The following is a 13,566-nucleotide window of genomic DNA, read 5'->3' on the forward strand; positions in this document are numbered from 1 at the left end:
TATCTCACATTTAAGTGCTTTTGTGGACACTTTTTTATCTCTGTCAGCCTGGAAACGTAATGACTTTTAAAGACATACAGCAATATTGCTAAAGCTACTGTAGACTACAAGATAGGGGGGGGGGGGGGGGGGGAGAGAGACAAAGATGTTTCAAAATGTGAAAATAGGCTATAGCATAACCATGTTAAGTTCATGTTAAGTCTAAATGACTGGAAATTGTAGGGGAGACCGGGGACAGTTGCAACATGGGGATGGTTGCAACATGTCATTTTTCTCCAATCAGAAACAAGCTAGAGTGATGACACTCACACTGAACATGCACAGTTAGACCCTCCCCCCACCAAGAAGACAGTAGACATATTCAACCTCTTCTGCTGCATTTATTGAACAAAACTTGTTTTGGAGGTATGAAAGTACATTTTTTTCATGAGATATATTTTTTGTCATACTGTCCAGACATTTTGTATGAATTAATCAAAACTTAGTTTGAATTATTGTTTTGTTGACTTCTAAGTGACATGGTTAACGTGTCAATGTCAGTGTGTCTAGCAGGCGTATGATGTTCTGTCATGGCTGATAGGGTCGGGGACAGTTGCAACAAGTTATAAATTGCATGTTTAATAAAGGTTTGTTGCATTGCAAATTGTTCAATTCTTCCTGTATGACACTGAAATATGGAGAGATTGAATAGCATCTGTAACACCTGCACACTGAATCTATGTAGGCCTATGTTCTACACATGAACAAACAAAACTCAATAACTGTTATTTGATCAATATTATTTAGGCTACTATAATATAATTGAAATAAATAATACTATAATATTATAGTAGGCCTAAAACAGTTAATATTTTCAGAATTATATGCTCATTGAGACAAAAAGCTAAAATTAATTTAAATTTAATTTAATTTAATTAAAGCAATTTAAGGTATTTTTAATGTGTTGCAACCGTCCCATGGTTGTGTTGCAACCGTCCCATGGTTGTGTTGCAACCGTCCCTGGGTTGAGGTCAGTTACAACATCTGACTTCTTCCATTCAAATAAATACTGTGAACGATATGTCATATATAATCATCTTTAAATGGTATGGGTAATTAGCAGACAGATGCAAGTTTAATATATACAAATTTGGTTGGTCTAGTCCAAATAGTCTCTGAGTAACTGAGAGAAATGCAAAAAGTGTTGCAACTGTCCCCGGTCTCCCCTACTCAGTAACGTCAGTTAAGTCAGAGACTAATTACGCATATGTAACACATATCCTACTTGTTTTTTTTCTGACAATGTTTTTTTTCCCAAAATGTCTCTAATATGTTGTTTAATGCCTAATGTGACAACATGCACCACTATAGGTTAAGTTTTTTTCTTTTTTTATAGATTTTATATATATATATATATATATATATATATATATATATATATATATATATTATCTCTGTTTAGTAGCTTTTTAGTCAAGACTTTAAAGTTTGCGTACATACAAGAAACTGGCTTTGAATATTAAACCTTCCCTAAGAAATGAGTAAAAGTGTGATAATTAGCACCAGCCACCAACATTAATAATTGTAATGAAATAATTATTAATATTGTTAATAACATAAAACATGCATTATTGTTAAATATAAGTTAGATCTAATTATTTGTAATATTAAAAAATCGATAAACATGACCGAGACAGCCTAAGCGTCCGTGCGCATGCGCGCAGAGAGACACGTGTTCAGTCAGCTGATCTGAGGATGTAAACACTGAGCACGTGTGGCTGATCAATAAGCGCTGGACCTTGATCTTTCAGTTAGTTATTAGTTCTGCTGTCTATCTCCTAAACGGCTGTGTGTGTTTGTCCTGCTGCAGACGTTTCAATGGCCCCGTTAAAGTTTTGTGCCAATATTTCCTGGCTCTTCACGGAGCTGCCGGAGTTCACGCAGAGGATGCGCGCCGCGGCGCGTGCGGGGTTCCGAGCGGTCGAGGCGGCGTGGATCTACAACGCGGACCTGAAAGAGTTAAAAACAGTGAAGGATGAAACTGGACTCGAATTTGCTCTCATAAACACCCCCCCGGGTAAGACAGAAACTATGGTGCGTTATGATAGAGTATGAACGCCACCACAATGTCGTAAATACGAGTGGGAAGCTCGGGATTTTCTTTAAGCCCCGAGTTGGGGGCGTGTCAGTGAGAAACATGGCGGAATACCACAATACTTATTTAGCAGTGATATTGTCAGGCTCTTCTATTTACAGCGGAGTAAGCTAATTGCCTGCACAGAATATGATGGTATTACAATATAACAATGTAATATGTAACAATAAAGTTTGCAGTGGCTTTCATAAGTTAATTAAAAACATAAAAGAGCAAAGCACACCTGATGCACATTTATTTGTTCTTCATTTTCTAGAACTAGAGTTTAAGAACCTTTCTGTATTTTTGTGTATTTAATTAAAAGAATGTAAACCGTCATCTTACTCCGACGAAAGTGACTTGAACGGACACCGTCGTAAACACGACTTCCCATCTCATATACGAACTTCCCAGGAGGACTTGAACGCACCATAACACACAGTGAATGACACAAACAGATAGATAGATAGATAGATAGATAGATAGATAGATAGATAGATAGATAGATAAAGAGAGAAAGACAGATGATAGACAGATAGACAGTTAGAGAGAGATAGATAGACAGAAAGAAAGAAAGACAGGCAGATGATAGATAGATAGATAGATAGATAGATAGATAGATAGATAGATAGATAGATAGATAGACAGATAGATAGATAGACAGATAGATAGACAGATAGATAGATAGATAGATAATCATAGATAGATAGATAGATAGATAGATAGATAGATAGATAGACAGAGATAGCTAGATAGACAGATAGTCAGTCAGAGAATGAAAGACAGATGAAAAATAGAAAGACGATAGACAGACGTATAGTCAGATAGATAGATATAGTCAGATAGATAGATAGATAGATAGTCAGATAGATAGATAGATAGATAGATAGATAGATAGATAGTCAGATAGATAGATAGATAGATAGATAGATAGTCAGATAGATAGATAGACAGATAGATAGATAGATAGTTTGTTTATGAAAGCGATGTGTGAAACTGTAATGGCAGTGATATAACGAGAGTTCTCTAACCTGTCAGCTCACAGTTAAAGGTCACTGAAGGGTGTTTATCAAAGACAGGAATAGAATAACTTTCAGTTCATTGGTCAGACATAATGGTGCTTCATATGCAGATAAAACTGCTTAATGGAATAGATCTGACCTTTCTCAACTCTCGGGGGAAGAGTGACCCCGTTACGCTGATCTGATGCAGTTCTGCTCTGATGTAAGACTTGTTGCACCGCACATTAACACTAGTGAAATCCTTCTTCGTTTTCCTAATTCAGCTTTAAAACACAGACCTCGTTCAAACTGTGCTGTGGATAGTTTCAGTCTTAGGTGTGCTGTCCATCATCAGGTTTTAACTTGTATATCCTCCACCATTTTGTGCATCGAAGTTACAAACACAAACACAAAGGGCTTTTTGTCCAGGAATCTAAATGAATTTGTAAATACAGTCATAAAGAAAAGTTAGAAAATGTATATTGTAAAGATATATGCTGCAAACCTTTCTGGATGGTTTATCTCCCCGATAATGTAATAATGGCCTGAAATGAATGATGACTCTTATGTGTTATTTGTTGTCCTGCAGGAGATTTAGATGCAGGAGATTTGGGATTGTGTGCTGTTCCCGGGAGAGAGCAGGAGTTCAGGCAAGGCTTGGATCTGGCGGTGCGGTTCGCTAAAGCACTGGACTGCAGAAGGTACTGGTGCGAGTCTTTCTCTGGACTGGTGTTTGATATGCATGAAGAGCAGGGTCTGTCCAACAGAGGGCTGTGAGGATGACGTATGTTTAATGTAGACCAAAACCCAGAAATAAGTTTTAGCATTTTAGCACTACTGGTTCCATTGTCCTGAAGTCATCGGCTGCTTCCAAAAACAGTATGTGACAAAATAAGTATGTCTGAATTCACAGTACTCATAAAAGAGTAGGCAACAAGTCCCCGGATGAGCTTCTACTTCCAGTGAGATTCTGAAGTGAGCATATGATGGACACTTTACTATCCCATGAGGCCACAGGAGAGGATTTGTGAATGACAGTGAAGCGACGTAACTGACGCTGGTAGGTCACATGATAATGACAGTATGGTACATCTAGATTACATTCATACTACACGCACTCATATTATATAGAATTTAAGGTTTCAGCGGGTGTGAAGAAATTACTTATTCAAAATACTCAGAGTATGTGATTTCAGACACACTCAGTGTTTTATAATGGTTTTTTGGTTAAATGCCTGAAATAAGTGTGCTGAAAAGTGAAGCTGAAGCATGTCGAGGGTCCCAGTATTGGTCATAAACCCCATAGATATCATATATGAACGCTAGATGTCTCGTGCGCGCTGCTGGCCAATGGAGGTCGACGTCCGCACGTGGCGGCCATCTTGCCACAGACAGCTCGCTCACTCGTTTAATGGTGCATGTACTTTTAAATAACCATAACTTGCTCAATTTTCTACCGATTTTCAAACGGTTTGGTTTGTTATAAATGTCAGAGATGTAGTTATGACACTGCATACATATGAATAATTATAACATACATGTTCAAGCATTCGGAATTATAGCCACGTTAATAACGTTTGTAAGAAACCAAACCGTTTGTAAATCCGTCAAGATTTCAGCGAGATAAGAGGATTTGTGTGCATGCTGATCACTCACCTTAATGCACAGCTTCACTGTGACAAGATGGCCGCCGGTGATGCCGGAAGTGACTGCGCCATAAGACATCTAGCGTTTATATATGATATCTATGATAAACCCCGCCTTCTCCATGTGATCGAGTGGGACACGAGCCAAACTAAAAAAATCCAATTATACTTGAAATATCTTTTTCCCAAAGGTGGTTTCTGTCATTTTATTTGTATCACACTGATGCATGTTCAACATTTTTTTTTTTTTTTTTTACCAATACATTTGGTTTTAGTTAGTTATTAGATGCTATAAAAACAGGGTGTAACGTCACGATTGACAGCTGTGTGTGTAAGCGGGAGCTTGATGCCGTGACGTATGCCGTACGTAATGACGGAACTGCCGCAAGATGTCAACGAAGACACGGCAAAATAAGAGGCTTGTTTGAGATGAGCAAAATCTGCGCAGAACCGATCACCGGTGATCAGTGCGAGATGCATGCCGGTTAGAAATGTGTCCGAGTGCGGACGTGTCGGATTCTGCAGTTGCTCTCCTCTGACTGCGCTGATCAAAAGCACGATGGGAAACGACTTGCTTGACAACACAGCTTAAAGCTACACTGTGTAATTTTTTAAGTTGATTCTTAGCAAAAAACACTTTGTTCTTTCAAAATGATATGTACTCATTAATGTGTAATTACTTCTACCAACTAATCAAGTATTCTCGTAAGCGTAGAATCTGCCATTTAGAATACATACGAGTGAGTCGCTCGAATGGCGGCAGCCATGTTGTGCCTCCATCTTGAAAATACATGTGCCAAAGAGGGACATACCTGGAAATTCAAGCTTTGCCTTTCGTGTTTTGACACAGTGGCACCGTGACGAATGCGAGGGGGTGATTACTCGCGACTGCCGGCAGATTTGAAATAATACGGCCACCGTAGGAGTTAAAACGCCCTCGGAAGGGGAGGGGCTAGACAGTAATATTCAGTTGGTAGTCATAAACAATTTCACCGCTAGATGTAGGAAAATCCTACAGTGTAGCTTTAATGCTCATTAGTTTAAACAACCGTGATGTATTGTTCTCTTTTAAAATGTTTGATTTTAAAACTCTGATGACATGTGTATACGTTATGTGAATATTCCCAAACCATCTGACAGTGCGATCTCTATGGGTTATGCAATGTAATTTTTATTTAAAAAAAACACATATGTCTGTATTAAAGAAAAAAACAATTGATAAACATGTATTCGGAATGGAATTAAATAAGTACTTTGGGTGTCTTGTTCATATTTTCATAAAAAAGCAACATAACTTAAATTACATCCAGTTTATTAGCAACACTGTGCACGAGCGTGAATCCGTGATATCCATCTTTGATCTCACAGGTGTCTGGTCCACTGCGAGAAGAGAGAACTGTCCGTCTTGCCTGCGCTCTTCTCACTGCAGCCGCATACTCTCGACAAACAAGCCTAAGCTCTGTGGTTAACACAAGCTCAAGATATTTTCATATTTTATTCTATGACGTAATGTGATTTTTAAGTCTTTTACTTGTCTTGAAAAAGGCGGTTGCTACCAAGTGTCTAAATGAGACACAGAGGTGGTCAGAGACACGAATCCACTCGCTCTTACAGCCTCATTGTGTTTATAGTCGGTGCTTTTGCTAACTATTCTACCTCAAAATGTTTTTTTATAAATAAAACTGAAGCTTAGTAAGGGTGATGTTGAAGTCATGTGACTGTGGTTTCTTTATAGCATACGTTTAGCTTTTTACTTCTGTATTTAGGCTTTATAATTCATAAACGCAAGATTATCATGATGAACTTCCGGGTTTGCCTGCAGAAATACGTCATCACTCCAGCGCTCTATGGCAATTCATTTTGTGCCGGGAAACCCGGTCTGATGCTGCAGAAATACAAACCAATACAAACATTGAACAAAATGAAGTGTGTGATTTATGGAAGAGATCACTTTTATTGCTTGTTGCACGGTGTCTGGTTAGGACACAAAATGCCTAATGTAACTATAACAGGGATGCATTGTTTCAATGACCTGATTTATATTCACAGTGAACCGCTCATAGTTCCCTTCACATTATGCAAAGCCTCTGCTCTACTGAAGCTGAGAGAACGGGAAACAGAACTTAAGCGTCTAGACACGAAGGTTCACGCTGTTCCTCAATAAAATAGATTGAGATCTTCTGAAATCATCTCTGCCCCAGACCTCCAAACGTCTCATCTAACACATTCACATGAGATTTGAGCCGATCTTGAGACGCATGCTGGAGGCGATCCGCTTTTACCGTGTTTTACTGAGAGGAACTCATGCTGGTGCTTCTCTCCAGGATCCACCTGATGGCTGGGAGGGTTCCTGCGGGGGCCGACCGATCTGCCGTCGCCATGGAGATGGAGGACACGTTTGTGCAGAACCTGAAACATGCAGCGGGTGTCCTCTCACAGGTGACCTCTGACCCCTTCACTGCAGCACGAGTCACATGGCAGAGGACCAGATTCTCTGTGAAGTTTTCTTTAGTCTCCTCATTTCAGAATGACAGCTGCAGTTTTGATAGAGTAGGCTATATCCTTTTACAACCTCAAGCTGTCAATCATAGTAGCTTTTAAAAGGAAGAAATAGTAAAGCCTAAGCTAAGACCAGGGACACGATATATCGGCCACCGTATCGGTATCGGCCGATATATGTTCATTTTTAATGTTATCGGCCCGATAAAAAAAAGTTGGCTGATATATTAAAGCCGATAAATAATGGATTATTTCCTTCAGCTGAGACTCTTCAGATGCGCACTGTTCAACATGATGGTTTTGAATTGCTTGAAATATGATTGGAATCACTTCAAATAAGGAAAATACAGTAAAGTACAACATTAGCAGCGCAAGTGTGTATAAACATCATTATAATTGTGTGCTTGGGTCATGGATTTTAATGGTGAGGCTTTTGTTTTTGTAATCAGGCTCTCAAAAATTATATAAGAATTTGGGAATTTGGAATTTCGGCCAATATATCGGTTATCGGCTTTCAAATATAAAGAATTATCGGTTATCAGACTATATCGGTCATAATTTTCATATCGGTCATAATTTTCATATCGGTGCATCCCTAGCTAAGACTGCTTATTTAATCAGTAATCACTAAAAATTCATTAAAATATAAGTAAATTAATTTATGCTTATTTATGCAACAATTGCATTTAGTCGTCTGTCTTTATGTTCTAATTCAATACAATTTTAATTTCTTTCAATTTACATTCCATTCCATAGACACAATATTTCTCTTTTAGAATAAAAAAACCCCCAAACTTTTATTCAGGAAGGAAATCGAATTAATCAAAAGTGACCGTAAAGACATTTATAATGTTACAAAAGATTCTATTTCAAATAAATGCCCTTCGTTTGAAAAATATGAAGCAGCGCAACTGTTTTCAACAATAATCCTAAATGTTTCTTGAGTTTCAAATCATCATATTAGAATGATTTCTGAAGGATCATGTGACACTGAAGACTGGAGTAATGATCACAGGAATAAATGTGTTTTTAAGACACATTAAATGAGAAAACATCAGCTGTGTCTCTTTACTGTACAGGAAGGCATTCTTGGACTGATTGAGCCCATCAACACCAGGATCACAGATCCACGATATTTCCTCCACTCCCCACACCAGGGTACGACGCTTCTTTTTCCGTGGATGATTGTGTGTTTTGATTCCAGATCATTTACGCGTGTGTTTTTGTCCCGTAGCTGCAGTGATTCTGCAGAGAGTCAGTCATCCCAGCATCAGGATGCAGATGGTGAGTGAACACACTTTCTGCAAAGCGTTTTAGTTCTTCCCCGAAGTCAAGGCTTTTATTTCATCATTATTCATGCAGCTTTTGCAATCTTAAATGAATTGAGAGACTGCTAGCAAGATGTCAACAGGATCTCTTGGCTTCATTTTACTATAGTGGAAGGAAGTGGAGACAAGTCTATGGCCCGAAATAACCTCTGTGGTTAACACAAGCTCGAGATATTTTCATATTTTATTCAAATATTCATTAAATATTTGTACTTTTTTCAGAATTATTTAAAAGGAAAACGACTGAAGGTGATTCTAAACGTTGAAGTCACTTGACAAACCTTGTCTTATATATTCATAATATTAACTTAAAGAAATTTGAAAAATATATAAAATAATTATAATTTTTATGCTTCAAAACCCTAGAAACTATGGAAGCTTGTATTCACCACAGAATAAAACAAAAAAAATCTCATTATTCTGATAATTCTGAGTTTATATCTTGCAATTTTTACTTTATTTCTCGCAATTCCGAGATTAGATATAAACTTGGAATTGTGAGATTTAGGTTACATTTACACAACAGCGGTGTACTAAAAACTGAAAAGTTTTTTCTTTGCGTTTTTCGTGTATAGACGACAACATTGTCGAAATGATCCCGTTCAAACGACTAAAAACGCTGTATTCTGCTGCCAGGCCAGTAGATGGCGATGTCACCTTGTAAAGAAACACTACACACCTATAGACCTTATGTAGCCCCGCCCCTTTTCAGCGCTGCGCTCGTTGTCTTTAGTCTTCCGGTCTGTATTTTCACAGCGATCTTGTGTATTAATGAATGAACGGCTCGTTTTCAAATCTTCCCGGTCGACTGACATTTGTTAAGACATCTTGCTTTAAACATTACAGTCATCATGATAACTTTAGTTAACTTTACATTAAGTAAATCCACTTCAAAAGCTAATTACTCCTGGACAGCAATGCCATAGAGATGTACAGAGCGAACGCAAAAACGGAAGTTAAAAGACAATATTCTATTTCCCCTTGTTTCTCTGGCGCATAAGGTCTATAGACTGAACACGTAATACACATGTGCATGGCGTCACTGTTTTCACAAATTCACGTTTTTGTAGTTTACACAGAGACGATAACGGTATCTCTTCAAAAACAGTTTAACGTTTTCAAAAGTTTGCATTTTCAGGTTCCTAAAACACTGTAGTACATGTAGTTAATATTATTCAGTACTTACTCGAGTACAATGTAACTACGTCACCTTAAAATAAAGTTTAAGTTGAAAACGGTGTCGTGTAACAGGACTCTTAAACATGCAATTGTGCGGAAAAAAGTCATAATTGTGAAATTAGCTTTTTTATGCCGTGGTGAAAACAAGCTTCCATAAGAAATCGCATTGCAATCCACTATAAAAAACCCACAAAAACCTCACATAGTGAAAGCGCTCACGTTTTCTGTTAGAATCCGGTTATCTGCTCTTTCAACCTGTTGTGCTCCACGCTTTAACTTTGTTTGTAGCAGCAGTGAGAAACGAGCATCATGGGAAGTCATTTTCACTTCTCTTATTACGAGCGACTGCACTGCACATGCTGTCCTTTCCTGGATAATAAAATCACTTTCAGCACTCTCTGAATAAATCATAAGAGGGGAGTTTGTGCATTAGGCAGATGCTGTGTTTGTTTCCAGACGGAGAAGGAAGGACTCAAGTGTTTCAGAAAACCCACAGTGAAGATGATCAAGCACAGAACACAAGCAGATGTGTCACTTCAGATTACACTCTCTCTCTCCTTTCAGGACATCTACCACTGGCAGATCATGGATGGAAACTTAACGCAAAATATACGCAGATACTTACCAATGACAGGTAAATGTGGGACTCGTAAAGAAAATAACTTACCTTGCACTCTTAAGGCCAATTCACAGCGAGCGCACAGTCATCAGATTACAGTCACATGACACTTCTCAGACAGATGCTAACGGGTAACACTCTAATGCATTACTAAGTAATTAATTACAGTAATTTAATTACTTTTCCCTTGAAATAGTAAGGGATTACTCTTTATTTTTTTCCTGATGTAATTGCATTACTGTAAACACTTTATAGACTATTCTACATAGAATGATTTAGAGCAAATCTAAATCAAACAGTTAAAATGTAATAACTAATGTTAAAATGTATGTTTTTTTTTAATGTAACCTTCCTTTAAATATGGAAAATAATAATTTTAAGAATAATTTATGCAATTTTATATAGAACAGTTTCATGTCTATCCTTGGATTGTTCAACTGGTTGAGGTTGATTTGAGATTTAGAAAGTAACAAGTAATGTAATACCTTTTTAGAGAGAGCAATTAGTACAGTAATCTAATTACACTGTTGAAGATGTAATTAGTAGCTAGTAATTAGTTACTTTTTTGAAGCCCAACACTGGGTAACACACTAATCCCACAAAACGTATTCAATGCACAAAAGAATCTTTATTGTGGAAAAAGCTTCTTTATATAATATTATATATATATATATATATATATACACACACATTCACCTAAAGGATTATGAGGAACACCTGTTCAATTTCTCATTAATGCAATTATCTAATCAACCAATCACATGGCAGTTGCTTCAATGCATTTAGGGGTGTGGTCCTGGTCAAGACAATCTCCTGAACTCCAAACTGAATGTCAGAATGGGAAAGAAAGGTGATTTAAGCAATTTTGAGCATGGCATGGTTGTTGATGCCAGACGGGCCGGTCTGAGTATTTCACAGTCTGCTCAGTTACTGGGATTTTCATGCACAACCATTTCTAGGGTTTACAAAGAATGGTGTGAAAAGGGAAAAACATCCAGTATGCGGCAGTCCTGTGGGCGAAAATGCCTTGTTGATGCTAGAGGTCAGAGGAGAATGGGCCGACTGATTCAAGCTGATAGAAGAGCAACTTTGACTGAAATAACCACTCGTTACAACCGGGGTATGCAGCAAAGCATTTGTGAAGCCACAACACGCACAACCTTGAGGCGGATGGGCTACAACAGCAGAAGACCCCACCGGGTACCACTCATCTCCACTACAAATAGGAAAAAGAGGCTACAATTTGCACGAGCTCACCAAAATTGGACAGTTGAAGACTGGAAAAATGTTGCCTGGTCTGATGAGTCTCGATTTCTGTTGAGACATTCAGATGGTAGAGTCAGAATTTGGCGTAAACAGAATGAGAACATGGATCCATCATGCCTTGTTACCACTGTGCAGGCTGGTGGTGGTGGTGTAATGGTGTGGGGGATGTTTTCTTGGCACACTTTAGGCCCCTTAGTGCCAATTGGGCATCGTTTAAATGCCACAGCCTACCTGAGCATTGTTTCTGACCATGTCCATCCCTTTATGACCACCATGTACCCATCCTCTGATGGCTACTTCCAGCAGGATAATGCACCATGTCACAAAGCTCGAATCATTTCAAATTGGTTTCTTGAACATGACAATGAGTTCACTGTACTAAAATGGCCCCCACAGTCACCAGATCTCAACCCAATAAAGCATCTTTGGGATGTGGTGGAACGGGAGCTTCGTGCCCTGGATGTGCATCCCACAAATCTCCATCAACTGCAAGATGCTATCCTATCAATATGGGCCAACATTTCTAAAGAATGCTTTCAGCACCTTGTTGAATCAATGCCACGTAGAATTAAGGCAGTTCTGAAGGCGAAAGGGGGTCAAACACAGTATTAGTATGGTGTTCCTAATAATCCTTTAGGTGAGTGTGTATGTATATATATATATATATATATATATATATATATATATATATATATATACACACAATTATTATTATTATTTTTTTTTTTAAATGTTCTGCAAAGTAATAAATAAATAAAAGTTATTTATAAGAACAGATCACTCAAAGGTTCTTTGGGGAACCATAAATGATTCCTCTGTTGCACTGCTGCAAAACCTTTATTTTAATATCTGTTCCTGGTTTAATATGAATGATTCATTAATGCCTATTTTTCTAAAATTACATAAATCGTGCAGTCTCATGAATCATACTAACAGGCATTACTACTAGTGTGTCAGTCATTTCTACATCAGTGTTATTTTAGGATCATTAATATATACCATAATGTTTTTGTAAATATTTTAAATTAGATTTTATTTTAATATTTTCTGTTTTCATTTTAAGCTTGGTGAATTTTTTTGTAAATTTGTTGTGTTTAGGTTTTAGTTTATTTCAAGGAATGTCATTTTTTATGGTAATAATAATTGTAGCTTTAGTCAACGAGAAGAACCCTGCTCTACATCAGGCCAGAAACAGCCAGAGGAAAATCTGTCAATGAACTCCTCATGTTTATCTCTGTCACTCACAGGCCACATCCAGATCGCTCAAGTCCCCGACCGCCACGAGCCGGACAGCGATGGAGAGATCAGCTTCTCCTTCCTCTTTAAACTGCTGGAGGAGCTGGACTATCAGGATTACATCGGCTGCGAATACAAACCTCGCGGTGAGTGAAGGAAAGCGAGGGTTATGAGCTTTAAAATGGCTCTTGTTTTTATTATTAATGATGAAACTCTTCCATGAATTTTTAAGATGAAAATAATGTTGCACAAAAAGAGCTTAAGAAATTTTCTTATAATGTACATGATTAGCTAAAAAGGCCAACTTGCATTCATATCCTGATTGCGGACACTGGGATTCAAAACTTTTAAGTTGCAAAGAGTATAGAGTGATTTTTGATTCTTGGTAATTCATATTTGTAATTGTGATTCTCCAGGTTCCACGGAAGCGGGTCTGGACTGGGTCACAAGATACTGGAACGATCACAACTGAGGACCAATTTAACTTCTTGAATTCCTGCATTTTCTAAAAGGGCACCATGTATTAAAATGCCAAGACTGTAATTTTCTACAGCTTGAAACGGACTCCTATGTTCAATCGTTTTATTAATAATTCACTTGTGCATGGCTGTCTATGAAATAGCATTGGACATAAAGAACACTTGTTTTAATTTAAGATTTATTGTCAAGCATTTATTCT

The 13,566-nt window shown here is 37.8% G+C and overlaps 1 protein-coding gene across 3 annotated transcripts; it reads left to right on the plus strand.

The window, feature by feature from the left end:
* Positions 1 to 332: 332 nt before the first annotated feature.
* On the plus strand, positions 333 to 13,542 carry hyi (hydroxypyruvate isomerase). 3 transcript variants are annotated; one of them, XM_084128844.1, is made up of 9 exons: positions 333 to 405; positions 1,850 to 2,056; positions 3,704 to 3,815; positions 7,085 to 7,199; positions 8,339 to 8,417; positions 8,494 to 8,543; positions 10,331 to 10,400; positions 12,899 to 13,033; positions 13,304 to 13,542. In XM_084128844.1, the coding sequence occupies exons 2-9, from the start codon at positions 1,858 to 1,860 to the stop codon at positions 13,357 to 13,359; spliced, it is 816 nt and encodes a 271-aa protein (XP_083984970.1). In that variant the 5' UTR covers positions 333 to 405; positions 1,850 to 1,857; the 3' UTR covers positions 13,360 to 13,542. The 3 variants fall into 3 exon arrangements, with proteins under 3 accessions (XP_083984970.1, XP_083984968.1, XP_083984969.1); XM_084128842.1 differs by having other exon boundaries at positions 337 to 405; positions 10,223 to 10,400; XM_084128843.1 differs by lacking the exon at positions 333 to 405 and having other exon boundaries at positions 1,700 to 2,056.
* Positions 13,543 to 13,566: the final 24 nt, after the last annotated feature.

Source organism: Abramis brama (genome assembly GCF_963993115.1).
Source record: "Abramis brama genome assembly, chromosome: 11".
In the NCBI taxonomy this organism is placed as follows: Eukaryota; Metazoa; Chordata; class Actinopteri; order Cypriniformes; family Leuciscidae; genus Abramis; species Abramis brama.

Excerpts from the sequence above, each read along its gene's own strand:
- hyi (XM_084128842.1), top strand. The coding sequence starts at position 1,858 with ATGGCCCCGTTAAAGTTTTGTGCCAATATTTCCTGGCTCTTCACGGAG. Across the intron at positions 2,057-3,703 it reads TCTCATAAACACCCCCCCGG|GAGATTTAGATGCAGGAGAT; the intron begins GTAAGACAGAAA and ends GTTGTCCTGCAG. Across the intron at positions 10,401-12,898 it reads CAGATACTTACCAATGACAG|GCCACATCCAGATCGCTCAA; the intron begins GTAAATGTGGGA and ends TGTCACTCACAG.